Source organism: Anopheles coustani, chromosome 3 (assembly GCF_943734705.1).
Source record: "Anopheles coustani chromosome 3, idAnoCousDA_361_x.2, whole genome shotgun sequence".
Taxonomy (NCBI): Eukaryota; Metazoa; Arthropoda; class Insecta; order Diptera; family Culicidae; genus Anopheles; species Anopheles coustani.
The window spans coordinates 30,934,932-30,956,157 of record NC_071288.1 but is presented as its reverse complement, the minus strand read 5'-3'; the positions used below and the strand labels follow the sequence as shown (position 1 = coordinate 30,956,157).

Below are 21,226 nucleotides of genomic sequence, written 5' to 3'. Positions count from 1 at the left end.
ACACAAAAATAATTGTGGAGTAAGAATACTTTTATTTACAAGCGCTGACTTAAAACTAACCATAAACTACAACTTTACGCAAAACCGTACCATATCTCTTGCCAGTTTTGATATGAGTACTATTCAGTTGAATGAATTAATTGGAAGCTGCATTGCAGAAGCTTAATTTATTAATTATGGATTGAAAACTATGTTCATCTCATCAAAAGAAAGCGAAAATCCATCCATTCTGTTTGAAAATTCCGTATGCAGTGAAGTACTTTTGTATTGTTATATAATTATCTGCATTCTTCAAGATGCTCTTAATGCCAGTGTGATGTTCAAAACCGCAAAGTCTCATCAATTTAGAAGCATTGTTGCCTTAAACTAAAGTAAGTACACTTACAGCAAGATTATGCAATTCCATTGCTGTGTCGATTTTATAGATAAGTTAAATATGGGATTGTGTTTTCTTTCATTCTGTAGTATTGACCAAAAGAAGTTGGTTAAAATCGACTACTCAGTTCTGTAGACATAGAGTGTTACACGAAAGTTTAAAATCTCATTTCCCTTTTTCCAGGGCATCCCAGAGCAGTCCATTGGGAAGTTAGAGGGAAGCAGCGATACGCCGGTCCCGAAGGTCGTCAGGTGATGAAATATAATTTCCCCAGAGGCTAGTTTTCTTTTCTCGAAAAAGGAAAGATTAAAGAAGCCATTCCCGTTGTGGCCCCGACGTGGGCCAATGCCATGACTAATTGTAATCCTACTGATGGATGCTTGACCGTGGGCTCTAGTTCCGCAGTCTATACATCGGCCGAGTGACCCACGATCTTCGTTCGACTGTCCTTGTCGCCGAGGATGTAGAAGCTCTGCGGCTTTCCGTTGCTTCCGCTCGTGTTGTACTTGCTGCCGGCGTGCTTCTTCGACTTGCCACCGCCGGTCTGCTTCTTGGCCGGCGCGTAGTACGTCGGGAGCTTCCGTTTGCCGGCCCGATCCGCTTCACCCGCCAGCCCGGTGCTCGCCTTCAGCAGTGACTTCTCGCGCGGCGCACCCTCCCACGGCTTGGTCCAGGTCGGGATCTCCTTGATGTCGATCAGCTCGTCGATGTCGTCGTGGCGGCGGGAGTTCGGGTGACGGCTCTGCTTCGCCCCGAGCATCTTCTTCAGCACCGGAATGTTCCAGTGGTAGATACGGGCCGGCTTACCATTCGACTTGAAGCCCACCGGAACCTGTCACCGGGTTGAGAAAGACGGAAGGAATGTTATAAGTCGAAAGTCGCCCTCTTCCCGTCACCCTTCGTACCTGCTTGCCGACACTGGAGATGCTGTTCTGCGGGGCCACGTTGTGGGTGTAATAGTACGGGTTCGGGGGCAGCTTGATGACGTACATGTGCGAGTCATCTGGGCGTCCATAGTGCCGGGACTCCTCCGCCAGGCGCTTCTTGTGGTGGTTGGTCGCCGGCCGGACCTTACCGAGACCCAATTTCCTGCGGAAGAGAAAACACACACACGTATGCTGTTGAGAAAAACGGGGCCAACTAACATGTCACGATTTCGATCATCAACCAGGCGGGAGAAGACACTCAACATGACGCACTTGACGTGCCGAAGTACCGATTCTCAAGCGAAAAATCAATATTTAAGGCCTCTTTGCCATCGGACAGGGTTGTCGAAGATAAACCAAATCGAGGAACGAAAAAGAAATGAACATTCGAAGAAGATCGCCTCGAGCGACGATCTCGCTACGCAGCTTCTGAAAGATACCACCGTGAAACATGTTCATAATAGGCATGAGGTTGCGGAATTTACAGGTATGAAAATAGGGGTATGATGTGATTTGTTCTCCACTAACCTATCCCAGCGGTTTTTTGGTCCTGCTTTTCAACAAATTGATATTACACAGATTTTACGTAGTTCAACAACACTAGGAAAAAAACACTTATTTGCTGTCCAGGGGTTGGCAACCAATTCCGTCCAATCAATTCATATCCAGTCCGTGATTTCATGTCCTAAATTAAAACTTAATTGGAAAACATGATCAAAAAGGTATGGACTGACTTCAGAAGAAGTGACGCATATAAGAAAAATTCCTATGTTCGGTTGGCAGATTTACCGAACCCTGCATGCAAATCATTACTGTCTCCAACACCACAGGTCCTCCACCAACCGTAACTGCTAAACGAGTGGGCAACACATTTTCGCACATGTCAAACGTGATAGGTACCGTACAAAAGCAACCCTAAAAATACGATTGATTTCCATAGTAAAACGGTTGCAAAAAAAACCACCTCACTTTAATAACACGAAAATGGGTACGATCTCGTGTAATTACGTACGGCTCTCTCGCGTTAAATTCGACTGTAATGGCACGGCGGGTCGGCCGGGTCGTTTTTAATGGATCGGAAATTAACTCGATAGGGCAGCTATTTCGAGGCGATGATATAATTTCGCAACTTCCCGCTGATCACTGGGTTGTGATAGGGGAAATCGCGTTTCTAGCTGTGTTACTGTTTGCAGGTATTGTACCGCTATCACGCGGAAGTGGGAAGTGCCCTCAAAGTGAAACGTTTTAAATGATAATATCTAGATCTGGCCATTATAAATATGCATATTTTGGCGGTTACGAGTGGAGCGGGAAAAAATGACTGAGGGAATGAGTTTTTTTTTAAAGTGAAATCCGCTATTTTTCAACGATACAATCGTTAGGTGATGGAGTAGACTCGAGTGAAAAGAACTGTAAATCTATTCCGAGCTATGTTAGAACACACATTGCCAGCAAACTAATGTTTGAGGTGGATTAAATAAAAAATATAAATCTCATAGATTCTCTACGAAGTTCCACAACCGAAATAAAGTAAAACAGATTATCAAGCTCTCAAGTTGTTAATTTTTGCATAAAAAACATGTAAAACTAAATTGTTATCTATTTACAGCAATTTGCGTTTATGTCTCACTCTTCGTTTGATTTGATTTTACAACAGTAAGGTAAAGTATGAAGATAAAAAAAGATAAACGTATTAGCCAAAAGATGAATTAGATGAATTTCAAATGAACTTATTTTCCAGTTTAGAAGTATTTAAAGTTAAAAAAAAAATATAATGAACTTGTAATTTGTCTTTAGAGGAAATGTTTTGCACCGTTTGTCCAATTCTAAAATTAATATTATAAATATTTGCTTAGAATTACTTATAATCGAAGCCAGGATGTAGATTGAATAACCTAGCTAGTTACATAATGCTTCCTTTATCCTTCTTCAAGAATTCTACATTCACATAAATTGCTTGAAAAGCGTTATGTTATGTAACATGAAATAAAGTAAACCTTCGATTTGGAACATTAGTTTTGATCTGAATTAAAAAAACAACACAAACTTATCAAAATTTGTTAATCATAAAAATAAAAAATCTACTACAAAACATAAGCTCATAAAGGTTAAGAAAGTAGGAAACGAATTAAACCGAAGAAACAGAAGACAAAATTACTTTCCAAAATCGATTCGTGTGATAATGTTGTTTGTTATTATTTAAAAAACTTCGTGCACAAATTTCTGATCAAAAACGGCAAAGCAATAAAGGCAATAGAGGAAAGATTAATTAATTTACTTGTCAAAACTTCACTCGAACGTCACCCATATTCCATCCCCGCTACTCACCCGAAAAGCTCCGCGTTGCTCAAGTCTTTCGGCGCTGCAACGTCCAGCGATTTCGGTGCGAAACGGTTTCCGTTCCTGGGTTTGGCGCGATGGTTCGCCAGCCGATTCGCCGGATGTCCGTGGCCACGGTCCTCTCCCGACGCGCCGTCCGACGGCAGCGTCTTGATGTAGGTGATCGGCGACGAGCCACTTTTGGCGGCCTTTCCGAGCCGCACCGCCACCGGCTCGCTGACCGACACGTCCGCCTGGTGCACCTCTGCCCCGGGGCCCCGACCGGGCTGCGACCGTTTTTCGCCGGCACCGACGGCGGTGGTCTCGTGCGTCTTACCCGACGCCGCCGCCTCCGCCACCAGCAGCGCGCCGGAGGTGATAAGGAGCAGCAGCACGCTGTGCGAACGAAAAGCGAAACGGAGAGCGAAAATGGAAAAAAATAATAAAGGGAGTATGAATAAATTTACCGAGCCGTCGAAGGGAATGAAAATGGAAAAATAGGAATGAGCTTTGCGAAACCCCGTTGTTGCAAAATGGTCATTTGTGGCGCGGTTGGGAAGGATCACGCTCCGAAAGCGGAGACTGACAGATTGTTCCGGACGACGACGGTCGAGGATGGGAGGCGTTTTCCGCCGGACGGACGACAACGTGTCGCTTTCGTCTCACCATCGGGCGGGTTTACCGTTAACATATCTTATATTAGCCGCGCACGCTGCACACGATAAGGCTCGTTTTACCTCCCCCTCCCCCTTCCAGCTCCTTCCCCATCCAAAGAGCCATTAAATCAGCCCACCCCGTAATGGCGACGCGCGTCAACGACTCACAGAAGAACCAGAACCAGAACTCGCCCCGCGGACTGTAGCGGCGTATAATCCGGCATGTATTATTGATAGCGTTGGGAGAGGTTCACGCTAGTCGCGGCGGCTTACGTCCCTCCCCTCCCGCTCCCTTGTCACAGCAGGACATTAGCACCTCGAGCATCGATACGGTCGGCGTTCGGAAAAATGGGCGCATTATACGGACAGGGCGCGAATCGATCGCGAGACGAGATCGCTTTTCGCAACGGAACCCCCGACGATTGGCCGTATCGAAAAAGGCGGCTAAATGGTGGCTCGTCTGCTTTTTTTTTCCCATCGGCCCATCGTGTGTTTGCTTCGCCGCCTGCCTCGTGCGGCCTCAATCGCCGGGCCCGGATTCCGGTGACCATTCTTGGGTTCGAACCGGGGCCGGGGGGGAAAAGGGTGCCCGGTGGTTCGGTTTCGGAGCCCGGAAAGAAAAACGATGCACCCGGAGCAATGCTGTGTGTCGGTGATCGGATTCGATACGGATGGGAAGTTTTTACATTCGGGAACTCAGCAATTGCAGCCCAAGCCCTCCAGGCTTCCCCGACATGGAGAACGTCGTGTCGAAAACGGTGCGGTATGACGTATGATCTGCTGGGAATGAGAAACCCTTCCCGTTCGGCTCCATATCGGGTTGCGGCTCGGCCTTAAATCGGTCGCGCAATCATTGCAGTTAGTTTTTCCCAGGTCAGTTTATTTTTCCCAGCATCCAGGGGATGCTAGGGCAGCTTCTATAACGGGCACGATATTAATTTTCCCTTACTTGGAATCGGTGCGCGAACATCGAAGATGGTCAATCGTCGACCTTAGCAAATAAAAATAGCCTGAACGACCTGAAACCTCATCAGAAGAAGTTAGGGGGACTCATAAACCTGGTGGAAACCTTTGGTCGGTTGCTATTTACAATACGGGTTGTAAGATTAGGACCACCGAGCAGCACGCCATCGGCCCGACGCCTTTCGATGGTGCTTCATTTTAAAGCACCGTTTCGGTTCATTTTATCACTATGAGGCACACACACACGAGTCTTGGGGAAGAGTGTTTTTATGCTCCTCTTTTGTAACGCTCCGTACCGTCCGTCAGGAGGCGATGGATTTCGCGGATTTCTGGCAATTATCCCGATACGCTCGGTTCTCCCAGCGGTTCTCGTTCGTAACGGCCCCGAGCTCCCTCTCGAAATGGCACCTGCGCGAAAGCGAAAAGCGAATTCTACTTTTATGTTCCACCTCCTGCCTTCCCACCCACCCCTACCAACCCCCTATCCCCATGGGGTGTGAGGGATGTGATGTTTATGCGCATGGATTTACAGAGGTTTCTGCACCTTGGCTTCTGGTCCGAAATCAGGGAGCCCCGCGTCCAGGGCCTGTTGTTCGGCGTTCCGGACCGTGGAAGAAATTGTGAGTGGAGGTTTTTTTCTTTTTGGCTTTGTTTTGGGGGGGGGGTTTGCAAACGAGAAACAATCTCGGTGCGGTGCGCCACCAAGAACAGGAGATCCGCGATGGCGCGTTCTTTTAGCGATTCGCTTCACGAGCCAACTCGGATGCTCGTTAATCGCGCCACCAAATCATGGTTCGGACCGGGGAAGGTGGGGAGAGCTCTTCACAATAGTTCTATTGACCTTTTCCTCCGACTCACGCGGCCCCGCGGGGTTCGGGGCCAACGAAATTCGGAATGCCAGATAACTCGCCGTGGTATGCCAATGCCCCTTTTCATCAACTTCATTTATAGTTCTGCTTTTTCTGCGGAGATCCATTAGCTTGGAGTACCTCCTTGGAGGTGCAGATCGGGTGTTTTGCGGGTTGCCAGAACCGGTACTTGGCCAGCAGGAGAACGGCAAGAAATTGGGAAGCCATGACACATTGTTGGCGGTGAAGCGCGACATGTGCTCTATTATTGTTCAGTTGTAATTCGAAATAATTGTTTTTATGTTGCTCCCGTGAGTCATTTATCTTGCCCTTGGATTGTTCTGGTGCTCCTCTTCGGTGCTATTCAATTGAGGGTGTCTTTGAACTCAAGAATGGCTTGTTGTTTTTCCTTATCACGGTTGTTTGGGCCCCAGACCAGGAGTCGGCAAATTTGTACATGCCAACTGAATTTTCTCGAAGCTGGAATATTTTTATTTGGGTTACCATACAAATTGCTTAATGAATTACAGAGTGTACTCAACATAGAATCGTTTTAATACTTTAAAGTCATATTTTGAAGTATTTTATTGTGAAACTTTCAGTTGATTGCAATTTTCAGTATGGTATTCTGTTATATTTGTTTTAATTCTTTTTTACTAACACCAATGCTATTTAATGGTGAACAAAAACCGTCTTATTTTGATCTCTTTTGCTCGTGAAAATCTTGTTTTAAATTTTTTCTAATACTTTTCTAATTTATCCAACAGACAGAATTATTCTGGTTTCCTATGTACAACATTTACAATGTGAGAAAAACATAATAAAAAAACTAATACAACAATCGCAATCGGCAAAACTTTGAGCATGTTTTATTGCTAAATTATACGCCATATACATATGAAGCATGCCGAATTAATGTCCCACAGGTGACAATTTCCCAAGTCACAAAAACTGGGCTAGAAACAGGAAGAAAGCCATTAATGAGCGCTATAAAAATTGATGAAGGGTACAACAAAAAGAAAAAAAGAAAAAAGAAAACCATGTGAACATAAACATGGCATCGATCACTCTCAATTAGCATCCATATATCCATATATACAACTGAATTTTCTTGCCCAACGCGATCGTAAAAAGTGTGTCATACGACATCGGGGCGATTCTGCCAAGGCTGGCTTTCCTCTTTTATTCCGGCAGGAACAAAGCACAACAGTAAAAAAAAAAGAAACCCTTCCCCAACCAAAGAAGCTCCCAAACACTAATCTTCCACTCTCATTCATTAGGCCAATTAACAGCCGGCATAATTGGAAGAGGTAGGCAGGAAGGGGTGGCTTTCTTTGGTGCGGTTCGGTTTGTTCTGCAAACCATTTGAAAAATAATCCAACCGCCAGCGCGCTGGAGGGCAGGCGAGGATTTCCTTCTCCGAAAATACGGGAAAGGGGTGGAAATTTCTTCCGTTAAATAAATCATTTCTCCACTCACTTTTGCTGCTGCGGTTTTGGCGGTGCTGCTTTTCGATTTGTTTTGCGAAAATCCACTTTTGCCGTGGCTTATGCGCTTAAGGTTCCTCCGGCGGACACCGGTTTCGCTTGCGCCGCGCTTTGTTTCCGATTCGGAGAAAGAAAAACCAATCAATCGGCGCAGCCACGGCCGGTCCCAAACCCATCCCATCGGCACCGATTTCCCGCCCGGCAACTTTCCAAACAGGCAAAATTGAAAACCACAAAAACGGGCCGACGATCGCATCTTCCCAAAGGCCCTCGGGGTTGGTGCTGTTTTTTTTTTTTGGGAGTTTGGAAGCTGCTAGCCTGGTGGTGCTTCTCATTAGCTTTAGTTAGTGATTTTATTTTCCAATCCGTCCTTCTTGGAATTTAGATCAGCAGGTTGTTTGTCGCGGCGGTGATTTTCTTTCCTGTCGTCAAACAAAACACCTCGAAGTTGCAGCCCCAATAATGGGACACACTCGAATGGGCGTGCAGGAGCTGACAGATTTAATGACAGATGGCAGTGGTCCGATAGTGCGGAATGGTACGTTAAAACGCTATCCCGTGCCCTGATTTAAGGCCCGCCAGGCTGAGGCTACCGAAATTTCGTTGCAATGAAAAGTTTTTTTTTAAGAGACGCACATCAAAATTCTGAGCATCTAATGCCCATTGAGGATGAGCTTAGTCGATCAAGCGACGATCAAGTCGAGTTGCATCAAGTTGCCTTTCCTAACCGGTGAAGCCGCTGGCGATGACGAATCAGATGGTTCGAAGTAGGTTTTATGCTTCCCGGCAGCATATTTCCCTTAACGAAGCGCCAGTCACGGAAGGATTGGGTCGTGAGAGAGTGAGGAGATTGTGCCTTCCCCAGGATGAGGTACCGTCCCTTTTGAAAGAGGAGGAGACCGATTTTAATGACTCATTTTACTCTTTGTCCACTAAATTAAAATCGGATGATTGGTGAATGAAGTCATCGCCAGAAGGAACGCGCTATTTGCTCGCTATAAATAGAAGAAAAGGAAGCGAACGAAGCAGATAAAAAAGAAAAACTATCACCCAGCCCATCCGGCTATAGGAAGGGAATTTAGGTTAGAAAATAATAGCCAATAAGTTGCGTTAATGAATCGGGGATCGTAAAAAAATTGTACCCACCGTACCCCGCCGACAGCCCGGGAAAACGCTCGTAAACGAAACTGGGAGTGTTCGTCACGGTGTGGCCCAAGACCCGTTTTGATGTATCTGTTGCCGTTTGCCGTTAAGATTTCGTTCTTATCGTCGAGCGCGTCCCATCCGTGCGACCGAATCCGTTACAGCACGAACGTTTGATCGTTCTTCTCTCGGAGGCCTTTTTGCGGCACCGAGAATGCGCCCGGTTTGCCGCACTTCAGATTCGCCCGGCAAGATTGGCGTCTTTGCCAAACCGAGGGAAGGGCAGGGAAAACCAACGGAAGATAATGGTGGTGGTGCTGCCGTTTTTAACATAAAAATCTTTCATTCCGTTCGGTCGCCATTGGGGAGGACGTTTATGGTGCGTCGAGAACGTTCCGAACCGCGAGGACTTTGTTTCGTGGCGTGGAAAAATCCCCATACTCGGGGAGGAGAAGAGGTAAAACCTGTGGGGGAGCGGAGCGGGAGCTCGTAATTAGGCAATGAAATTAGGATGAACCCAAGCGCAATGGAATGAACAGGTGCGCTAATGGGTTTCCGTCATGCTAACCCGTTCCCATCGACATTCCCGCGGGGCAACTTAAAGACGGGGGGAAAAAAAAACGAGTCACAAACATTGATTTGTGGACGCCTACGACGCGTAATAAACGTGATTACCGTACGTTATTAACGAGCTGGGACGCGGGCCATTTAATGAGTTCTTTCGCCCGTACCCAGCAGCCCCAAGTGGGACAACAAGAAGAGGAACCAATCGGAAGAAAAACGGAGACAACAAAAAAACAATGCCTCCCTAAAAAACGAGATCATGCTGCGTTTCATTATCATCGGGGAGTAGGTATATTTTCCGGCGTCCCGAAAGTCTCCTACGAAATGATTAATGTTTTGGGGATTGGTGAAATTCTGTGTCAAAAATAATGATTCCCTCAATCGGTCAAGGTGGCAAACTGCATTCCCGGTGGCCAACATTAGCAAAACAGAAAAAAAACAACGAAACAAGAGCAAAAACAAAACACAAAACGACAAGACGAACCAAAAACCAGCACCCCGGAGATGGGATGTTTGAGATGTTTACTCCCATTTCTCTGCCAGCCAACATAAGACAGGCCACCATGCTGTTAGTTTTTCGCGCGGTCAATTTCGACGCGAACGATGACGATGAGGGACCGATTGGGCGCAAAATAAATTGCAGCTACTGACCACAAACCACCAACCACTGCTGCTCCTGTGCCATCGCCAACCACCAGGAAAAAGGTTAGGCCAAGGAAAAATGGTGCAAATGTTCACAAATTGGGACGCGTTGTGGCGCAACCCGTGGCGTAGCGTGTGATGAGCTGAAACACAAACAAAAAACCCGCACCAACCAACTCCGAGCGATCCGATCCGCCAATCCATAATTGGGCGCGAACGGGCCAGACAGATTTGCCTCCACGCGATTCCCCCGCGGGGCATCGTTTGCTCCGGTTCCCGAGGTCGGCACGGTGGGCGAACAGGCCGGATCACCGGTGAGTATCGCCCTTATCGCCGAGGATCATCGCGACGATACCGATCGGACAGCAAACGGGCAGACGGAAAGATCGGATCGGTACGCGGTTCCACATCCGACGTGAAGGGCCTGGGAAAAAGGGCCCCCAACGGCACACGACACGCTACGAACCTTCCTGGCCGTCGCTTCCGAGTGGCATTTCCGCTCGCCGACCCCCACCCCAACCCGCGGGCGGCGGGCGGCGCGCGTTTGTTTTACGGGCGCAAATCATCTTTTAAGTGCGCGAGCTTAACGAGCGCCCAAGAGACGAACCCGCGGCACGCACGCCACGTTGGTGTAGATAAACGCGTATAAATCAAGTGCCATCGCATCCACCTTTCTCATCGTCGGTTTAATAAGACGTCGGTGGGTCGGTGCACCAACATACCCGAGATGATCTGACATCTTTGGGAAACCGACTCACGGTTACATTGTGCTGTAGGTTTCATCGTTTGTGAAGCTTTTCCTACGATGTTCTATCATCTTTTTCCAAACAACCAACAAACAAGAAAAGCACAAAAAAATAGAGAAGACAAATGTTACTCAACGTAAATTAAAACATTAGCCAACGGAATATGAAAACGTCGTGACAAACGGTGAAAGCAAAGGATAAAATATCGATTAATTGAATTTTCCAGACAGACACACACACACATGCACACACTGGCCAGAAGTGAAAAGAAAGGCGTAAAATTGCGGCACCCCACACGTTTCACTTTTCGGCAAAAATTAAATCAACAACTAACTTGCAATTAACGTAAACTTCCGTTTGGCGGAAAAATGTGGCTGATTTCGTTTCGATTTCTTTCGGCGCAAAGTGCTTTTGATTATTTGAGGCATTCGGCTTCGATGCAATTCCGATGGGAAACACAAGGGCGTAAAATTGACTCTTTCTGTTGATGCTTATTTAATGCATTGTATATGTTTCATTTAAACTGTTAAAACCTTTCTTCCTCGTTTCAACTAAAGAAACAACTTTACAACACTCCGCAAAAGGTAATTTTAACACTCTGTTGCATAAAATTTCCTTCATGCTTCTGTAAATAGAATCAGAAAAGCAATAAAGAGGGCCTGATTTGCTAAGGCCTAAGAGTCTTTTCGGATTTACTAAACTAGATTGATGAGGTGTTAATGAACTGTTTATGAAGTGCAATCTTCAAAAAGCAAACAAATGTTTTCGATCTGCACAAAACCATGCAAGAAATGAACTCCCAAGAGATTTTGTCCATCTTTCGTTGGTCTGGTGATGACCTTAAGCAGTAGTTTGTTTAGTGGAGTCGCGTGCTGGAAACCCAGAACCGTTTGCATCGCATACAATTAAATTCCACCAGCTATATTTTCAACCCATTAGACCCTCCGTCAGCCGGACCGCACGCGGAAGTTACGGGAACAAACCCTCCACCCTCCGCCGAAGAAGTGAAGCTTGGCTGACTTGAAGATGCAGCCACATTCACATCGTTTGTTCTGTGTGGGGGCTCCGCACTTCCGCAGTCCACGCAAACGCTCCGACGCTCTAGCCCCAAGAACGGTCTTCTGCTGGACCTTGACGGCATAACGAAAACCGTGACCCTCGACGGTTCGTGTGCCACCGTCAGATCAACGACGCCTTCTTCTGCTGTCGGGGGTGGAGAAAAGGCCGGTTCGGGGCGGAGCGGGGTGGGAATTTTACTGGCCATCTTTCCTATTATCTCCCATTCTATTACGCTCCAGTTTTACGCACCGAAGACGCCCGGCGCGATTCCACTCCAATAAAAATACACTCAACGGTGCGTTCTTGCGAGCATCTGCTTCTATGACTGCTGCTTCCGGGGGAATGCGAAGCGCCACCGGGATGCTCATGAATCAAACCGTCCCCCCTCCCCACGCGTGCCCAAGCGCATGGGGTTGACTCGGTGAGGTCTAAGGGGAGGGAAAATTATCAAATCTCCATTACCCACACGCGCCCCAACTCGATGGGAAAACCGCCACCCAACGACGTGGAAGGGGAAGGCGTGGGTAGCCCGTTGGTCAGGTTGGTAAACCTGGCCGCTCGGGTGCAGGTTGGTGCGATTCAAAAATTCACTTTTCCATTCCGATCCCCGAGCGCGAACCTTCGTTCGTCATCGGGGATCGGGTTCAAGTTGTCAACCAGTTCGTCCCCGGGTGGATGAAACCGGAATGTGTGTGTCCATAACAGCCTCCATCCTCTGCGATGGGTCATAACCAGTAATCGCCGTTCGCGTGCCTCCCCTGCGCCCTGCGCCCCTCGCAGCGCACCGGTACCGTTGGACCGGTCAGCATGTTGTCGCCCTCAGCGCAAGAATGTGCAAGAATCACAAATACGCACCGGGGTGCACCGTTGCAATGGGCGCATCATCGCTCCGCCGGTGCGTGTGCGCTTACGTGAAGATGGGGGCTTTTTTTCTTGGAAAAGCCAACATCAACACGACCGGCACAGGCCGATGACGAAGATGAGAACGATGGGTCGATGGATGCCCGACGATCGCTGGACCGCTGGACCGGTGGAAAATTGGAGTCTCGGTGCTACACGTGCTCCGCTTGCAGTCGTTAGCGTTCCCACCCGACCGTGTCCTCGCGTATCCGTTTGCCTAACGTTCTAACACAGGGGTCGGCAATCTCCGCCGCATCGAGTTTGACCACTTCAATTGCTGGAGGTGCAGTTAATTGATTTCGTAGAAGAGAAGGTATTTAATATCGGAATTGTACATGATCTACATGACCAGTCTTTAGTCAATTTACAAATTCATAATAAATTTACAGTTTTGTGTACAAATAATGGTTTCATATTTGTTTCTACACATTTGCAAAACACTGCTGCACTAGTTTCATCTATTATTTCTCAGTCAGTAAGCAATGATACCAGATCTTCCTAACTCGTCAATTGCAAAGTTGCAAATTTTCTAGCAAAATATAATTTGAGTCGTACTGAAATAAAAATATATGTAACTGTTGTAGACCTAAACATTTCATTCCTTCTGTTTATTCATTAATGCTTTCAAATTCAAAGTATTAAAGTTGAAGTCATTTCGTGCAACTTCTAGATGAACTGCTTCACAACAACCACACTCGAAACTTCAAATGAAATCCAGATTATATTTGGAATAAGAAATGGAAAATTGAACAGATTGTTGTATGCCTCAGGGTTCGGAAAAGTCCTCCCCAAAAACGATGCAATGACTTTTCCACAGAAATTAATATGCATAGATTCTACTTCCTTCCAGGCAAAAGTATGCCAACCCCTGATCTAATGCTGGATTGTTGGACCAAGACCGGACCACAGTCTGCTTGCAACCGATCTGCGATGTTGCATCTTGCACCGGCCGCCCGACTGACCGTTTGCGAATATTTATGGTTCTCTGGTGGATGTGTGTATTTTTGTTCACCTCCATTCCCTTCCCCGTGCCGGCCCTTTTTTCTTGGCCTTTTTGCCGGCGTGTGTCCGGCTGCGAATATTAAATTCTCGAATTCTCGAACCGACCTTTCCGGCTTCTTCGCGTGGCGCGCGCGGAACAACGGCGACGTTCCAGGCCCGGGACGTCGTGTGGGTTTGCGTGTGTATGAGTAATTGTTGGTTTGCTGCATCATCCCGGAGGGTGCCATGCGAAAAAGTAAAACAGTGCTGGGGAGAAAATAAGCGAATATGCACGGCCCGTCCGCCCGCCCGATCGGAGCCTCCGGGAACCGCGCGGCAGCATAAAATGTTGGCCCGCCCGTGGGATTGCACCGTGACTGGGCCTGGGAGCTCGGGAGCCATGAATCATCTCCGTTCGCCGTTTTGCAACCCTGCCGCCGATACCTTCGATCCCTTTGGCCAAGGGGTGGTGGTGTTCGACTTTTGCGCAGTACCGATCGCAACAAGGAGACGGAAAGTCCCGACGAACGAACAGCAAGACCCCCATGCGTGTGTGTGTGTGTGTGTGTGTGTGTGTACATTTGGAAGAAGATTCAACCAGAACTGTACCGAGCGAAAACAGGCTCCCGAAAAAAAATCCCAAATTCCAGACGCTGTCGAAAAGGCGAAAGGGCAAGCACAAGAGTGTTGAAGGAAACGGAATCGGAAGCACCAAAACCGGCAGGCGGATGCTGGGCAACCGGGTTTGTAGGGTGGACGGTACTTACGAAAATCGATTGCTGCACATCTTGGCTTTGCTTCTGCTGCCGCTACTGACGATGCTGCCGCTACCGGGTGTGTCGACACACCGCCTCCAGACGAGCACAGGAACTGCTAACTGTCACTTGTTACAATCCGTTACTACACCGTCCAGCGAACACGGTTTTGGTGGAAAAGCAGAACGACCAACGCGCAGCAAAAGAAACTGCGGCGTATTTCGAAAACAAAGCAGAACCAAAAGGGGGGGAAAACCCGCGCCACGGATCTTATCGGAACCGAAGCAGCCGAAATGTTTGGAAGATCGCGGAATTCCGAGCGTTCTTTTGTGTCGTTTACGTCCTGCCGACGCTCTTAAATACGATGAAAATTGCAATTCTTTCTCCGGCTTTAGTTAGTCACTTGGAAATGCACTTTAAAACCAACACGACACGCTTTCGTACGCTTCGAGACCCGCTTTTGCTTTTGCGCTGATAACGACCGCTCGCGATGACGGACCGGACCAGAATGACGCGATCGGATCGGGGTCCGCACGGGGAAAGCTCGTCGGGCGCCTTATGGCGGCGGTCTACACGGTGGAACCCACCTGCAAAATCATGATCGCAACCCCAGCGGCCCCAGCGAGATGAGTTCCAGTGTGCGCGCAGATCTTCGCAGCCCGTCGATCGTGGCTAAGAAAAGCTTCACCCTTCGCGGGCTCCACGATTCTCACCGCCACTCAGGGTTCGGTGGAGCCCGAGGAAGGAACAACTCGGTCTCTCGGAGACAGCGAAGAGAACGCGATGAGACGAAAGAAGCACTGATCAACGCGGCAATCAAACACAACAACGGCTCATCTCCGTGGGCTTTTGCAGGTGCGTCAGCGTCCGGCGATCGTTGTCGCGCGCATGGAGGATCGCCATCCATCACCGCACAGTGGAGGAATTTTATCCAACAAATTTGGGCAAAAAGAACAAAACTGCGTTGTTCAGTCCAGCAAAAACTTACAATTTGCATTTAGATATTAGTATATTAGGATTGGATATGAAAGTATGACTGCTTTACTATTTGTCTTTATTCTCGGTATGTTCATTTTAGGATATTGAAATTTTAGCTGGCATTATAAAAAGACTCATTGAATATATTTTTAATTTGGTAATAATGTATAGGCAAATTGAATCAAATATTTGCCGTACTTTATTCGAATTAAATTCCTTGGTGTTTTTTAACACACGAAACAATTACGACCAATAAAACCACTACAAGAAACTCAATACCAGAAGCCGGCACACATTTCTCCAATGAAGTCAGATCGTTAGATAAATCAACCGGGGAAATTGCAATGTTTTAGTCTTTACGAGGTGATGTAAAATTAATTATTTCTCTTGACTTTTCTACATAGTTTTATAATGTAGGCAAGCAAAATTGGACGTATAGGGATTTGTTTTAGATTTTTACTTTCAACAAATGAGGTTTTCCAGTAAGTTCAATATAAATTTCTAGTAGGTCGGATACGGACAAGATTTGACATGCGATTTATAAAACACACATCGTGAAAATTTGTCTACTAGATATGAACCCATATAGGGTTGTGATATTTTACAGAATTTTGAACCCTTGTAGTTCTTATGGGAAAATTTTAAAATTTTCAACTTTCTGATTTATGTTTGATTTTTTGTCTAATGCTCACTTCAATCCCACAATGCGCAGTGAGTGCTGGTGTCGATGATGGCCACGGCGTGCGGCATTCGATCATTCTAGGCTCACCAAGGTGGACGCGGGGGGTGGCCAGCACTGTCCCATAGCCCTCCATCCACCCATTTTCTTTCCCATAAGGTGGCAGCAGCCCCATCATCAAATCTGTGTATGTGTGTGGGTTTGTTCCTTATTTCTCCTTCTCTTCGCTGTTAGACATTCGTTGTCGTTGCTCATCACTTCTGTCGATGGGCAATTTTCGTCTTTCTCTGTCTTGTCCGATTTCTAGCTACCGGTCGAGGCACTTATGAAAAGTCGTCCGAAGAAAAGGAATACAATAAATGCGCAAACAAACAAACCTGCCCTCGCAAGGAGTGGGATAAACCGAACGCGGTGCGTTCGAGATAAAATGCAAACGCAAACCCGGGGGAGTGGAAAACGCATCCGTAGGAAGATAAAAAAAATAACAACAAATGCATTCGAACAGATGACCAAATCTTACCGACTGTGTGGGACGAAAGCTCGGGCTCTAAACACAGTGGGCATGATTGTGTTCGGCTGTTGTTGGGAACGGGCTATTTACAACGCGCTGGCATCGTTGCATCGGACGGATACTGCACCACGCCGGCATGCTGACTCGTTTCCAAACTCCATCCCGCCCGGCTCCCAACAAAATGCATCCCTCTCCCTCCTCGGGACCCATTGTAATACTTTCCGATGGGGCCGACAAAGGGGGCCAAACTGGGACAAGTACCCCAAGTGGGCCCTAATACCGCGGGTGCGCAGAAAAAGAGAGATGTCTCTCGGCGTCGAAGGGGTGGCAGCATTAGGTTGCAGCTGGCACTGGCATCGGCACCATCATCACGAAATGCGGTCAGCGCTTCCAAGAATGGCGTTTTGGGCTGGATGATTTGCGAGGATTATCCCGAGCCACGGGCGGAGGAGGGGCGATGGGGCCAAAGCTTTCGGGGGATCTCGCTGATGACGCTCACGGCTCATCTATGTAGCGAGAAGGCCGGGGTACACGTACCCTATGTGATGCGGCCACGGCAGCGGATGCTGGTGGAAAGCGAGAGCGTTCGAGTACAGAACGATGGGATGGACAAGACGGAAACGGTTGGATCCCGGGGAGGAAAGTAAAAAGGCAAAACTTTCTCAGCGGTGCGAACCCCGCGCGGTGGCATGATGATTGGGGTTTCTTTCCTGCTCCTTCCCGGCATATTCGGATGACGAAGATTCTTGTTCGGCGGCGCGAGTTTAGATTTCTCTCGCCACAAGCGCGATCTCAAGTGTCGATCGTCAATGTTGCGTTGTTTTGCTCGACCCTTACCCGATCGCTTGTTTGCGTGCTTCCATCGTTCCCGCGGTCCCCAGCATCCCGGGAATTTTCACACACACACACACACATATGTGCCAGTGCAAGATTGATCGATTTGGCCGGTTCCCGATCGATTCGGGTGTACTCGCAGGCGCACCAAGCGCAAACAGGCGGAAAAGGTCAAACGGTACAACGCGGAATGACGATTCCATTTTCGGGAGGGACAGCGACTCGGGATTCGATGGCCGGGACAGAATTTGTGCTTAACTTTTTTTTTGCGATTGTTTGCGCAAAGCAGGACACACATCGACACATCGCGCCGTTTTTCGATATGTTTTGTGACGCTCCGGGTCGATCTTTGCGCTCGGCATGCCTTCCATATTCCATCAGCGAAGAATTCCCGTCCGGCACTGGAAGCCGTTGACCGGTGGGTCAAGCATGTTCGTGTTTGACTAGGCAAACGAGGACTAGGCCACCACGGTCCTTTTACGGATTTCGACCACAATCGCGCTATAATTGCGGTCTCCCCGTTTGGGAAACGGGTGAAAAGATGAAGACCCAAAAACAGATCCTGTGGATAGTAAGCGTTTTGTTCAACGGAAGAAGATTTTAATGGAAAAAAGTTTGGTGGCATGGAACTAAAACAATACACGTCAATATGACCGTAACATATAATAAAAAAGACTTGCATGGCAGATGTCAATATTTTATATTCAAGTTCTCTATTCTTGATTTAATTTTCGGAAGAAATTGTCACTTCATGTTTAAAAAACTCTATTCAGTTATTTAAACTTTAAAAAAATGAATTAAGAAAAGTTTTCAACAGCCTTTAACATACGAAAAGATGGAAAATTTCTTGAATTTTGCAAACACTTCTCATTTCAGAATTAATTCAATTATTGAATCGGAGAATAAATTCTCTTGATTTTGTCGAAGATGTACTCATGTTTTAAGGCACACATAAATTTAAATGGGATAGTTCAAGTTCATTTAACACTATGTCAACTTACCTATCAATATTCAAATTGAAAAAATATCAATATCAAAAAAAAGCTCGAGCAGAAGATATTGGTTTTGTAAAAAAAATCAACATTCCTTACAACCGATCGCCACCGATTTTACCGTTCCCGGATACAATCCAGTGGATTCGCAAACTAGTTGCTCCTGTCGACAATGTCCTAGAAAGCATGCAAACGAAAGTCGAAATATATCAGTCAATGTCAGCAAGTCAACGACACCTTTCTCATGGAACACATTTGGCGCACGCTTCTCTCCTTCTCTTCATCGTTCTCCCACAACGCGCACAAACGCTGCGCGGGGATGCATTCGTATGCGGCGGTGGCCCATTATGCATAATGCACCACGCAATGCCGCTGAATAATGCATCGGCACAGGAGATTTAAAATACTTTTTTCATGAGAAAACTGGCATGGCGCTTAGTTCGTAGGCTGCGTGCAGTGGGGTTAGAGAAAGCAAAACTTATTACTCCGACCGGAGGAAATTAGTGTAATGCTACAAAACACTCCTCGGAAACTCCTTCATTTTACGACGGCAGCCATTGCCATTTCATTTTCTTTCCTAGTTATCTACGGCATTTGCTTGTCGGTTGGAGAAACAACAACAGTGCATGATTAAAATTTTCCCGTACTAATAGACCAATCTTAGGAAAATAAAATCACCTCCAGGTCAGGAGAAGAGGAACGGTATCTTTCACTTTCAAATGCGCTCCGCATAATTTTGAAATTTAGATAAAAGTTGTGATAAATTAAAAATATTGTCAATGAACTGGCAGAACTGATGTTATAAGAAAGTAAAATAATAGGTAATTACTTTTTCTGAACGAAATTACTAAAGAATCCTGAGAGAAGCAGAACAAAAACTTCAACAGGTACACCATTCTTCGGAAATTCATGTATGCTATTTTTTTAAATACATGTAAACAGGTCAGAAATAAACGGTAAAATCATGGAACAGGTATAAAGAAATGATTTTCTTTCCCAAAATATGCACTTCAAACATTTTAAATGCACACTAAATCTACATTTTTATTTGAAACTCTTGTGTTACAGTAGTACATGAATATAAATCTCATTAAAAGCTAGTAGTAAGATTTGTTTGCTGTGTTTTAATAACTCCTACCATTGAGTTATTTTTTATGGTTTCTTCCAGGAATAGTACATCTCCAACGGTTTGTTAACCTAATTTGAAGAAAAGAGAAGCAAGTTGCGATTGAGTTTTTGGGTTTTTAAAGCTAATTTATCGTTATTACCTTCCAGAATTTTTCGTTCACTTGCTGAAGTGTTTGGTTACCACTGAGCACGACCAGTTGACTCGGTTGCTGCGCGATGTAGATGCAAAAGTTCATCATTCGATGCGTCTCGGAAAATGCCGGATCAAGATCCAATGATAAGCGCATCGCGAGGTACTTGCTCAGATGATCAACTTGTATCACGTTAAGAAAAAAGATAAAGATCGCAAAATTGTTGAGAGAGGTAGAAAGTTATTGATAATCGATGCTTTTATGCCATTCCTACACTATGACATTTTCCATACTTACTTGTAGCGTTTGAAGTAGTTTTGATGTACCGGATCGAGTTTTCTTTTAACGCTTTCAACACCGGATTGTCACTGGCCATTTCCGTGGGATGAGGTTTGAATACCAGCTCGATTTCATCACTACCATGCTCGGAATTTCCCTCCCCTTCCGTGTCCAAATTGGAATCATTTTCTTCCGTACGAACGTCCATCTCACTGTTGCTCTCCGATTCCTCCGATCGTTCCGACGTCATCACGGACCGTGGTCGCTTCGCCTTACTTGCCGAACTGATGTTTGACGGAACAGGCGAAGGAGTGCTACGTACCGAGGGTGGATTGGATGACTGACGGCTGGACATCTGTTCACCTCCAGCGGGAGGAGTTGGGCCGCTTGTAGCTCCACCACTGCCACTACCAGCACCGCTAGCGCTTCCGCCACCGCTACCACCACCACCACCACCACCGCCGCCAGCAGTTGCACCGGAACTGGCTTGATTATCCTTACCCGGTTCGGTAGCACCGTTTGTGGGCGCGGGCGTTGCCGTAGCTTGAGGCTGCGCGGTGGAGTTGGAAGATGAACTGGCATTCGATGGGCACAGCTCATTCTCACCCTTCTGCTTTCTGTTCGGGCGGTTCTGTGACTGCAGTTTTATGCCCTCGTTTATCGAGTGTACGAGCGCTTGCTGGGAGTGGCTTTGGTTGAACTTTGCCAACACGCGCTCCTGGTGCGCCTCGTACTCGTCCCGACTGGGGTAGATTTTCGAAATGAGCAGATCAAAATTCGGATCTGGGCGTAGGGAACGCTTGGAAACGAGCTTCTTGCGGCACGTAGGACACTCCTTGTTGCCCGACCGCAGGGCCGTGATGATACAGTCCGAGCAAAACCGATGCAGGCACTCCTTGGTGGTCATCGTTTTCTTCAGCATATCCAAGCAAATCGGGCACATCAACTCACTGTGCAGGCTGCGAGGTGATACGGCAATCTCCGTGTTATCCGTGATAGCTTCCTGTGGTGTACGGTGAAGCTCGTACAGGGACAGGTCCCATGTTTTATTCGACATAGGTTCTACCGATGCCATTTTTTATTTTTTATGGGTTAACGGTGCACCACAATGAATTCACTTGTTTTCTACTGCCGTGACGAAGATGCACTTTTGGCATCAAAACAAAAATGTTTTTGCCCAAGATTTATGCCGGTTGGATGTGACACATGCCAAGGTATATAACCAACAGATATGCAGTTCTCACAAAAACCCTTCAAAATTATTTCTTATCGAAGCTTACTTTTTTTAATGCTTTTACACGAATTTAAAATGCATCAAAAAAGTGCTGA

The 21,226-nt window shown here is 46.7% G+C and overlaps 2 protein-coding genes across 2 annotated transcripts; both read right to left on the bottom strand.

Moving 5' to 3' along the window:
- Positions 1-782: 782 nt before the first annotated feature.
- LOC131259259 (uncharacterized) lies at positions 783-10,663 on the bottom strand. The gene is made up of 4 exons (XM_058260712.1): positions 10,647-10,663; positions 3,631-4,017; positions 1,282-1,465; positions 783-1,208 (listed from the first exon to the last, which is right to left on the bottom strand). The coding sequence occupies exons 1-4, from the start codon at positions 10,661-10,663 to the stop codon at positions 783-785; spliced, it is 1,014 nt and encodes a 337-aa protein (XP_058116695.1).
- Positions 10,664-19,392: 8,729 nt separating this feature from the next.
- On the bottom strand, positions 19,393-21,025 carry LOC131272473 (E3 ubiquitin-protein ligase RING1). Its single transcript, XM_058274215.1, has 3 exons — positions 19,916-21,025; positions 19,628-19,800; positions 19,393-19,556 (listed from the first exon to the last, which is right to left on the bottom strand). The coding sequence occupies exons 1-3, from the start codon at positions 20,970-20,972 to the stop codon at positions 19,512-19,514; spliced, it is 1,275 nt and encodes a 424-aa protein (XP_058130198.1). The 5' UTR covers positions 20,973-21,025; the 3' UTR covers positions 19,393-19,511.
- Between the last annotated feature and the right edge of the window lie 201 nt (positions 21,026-21,226).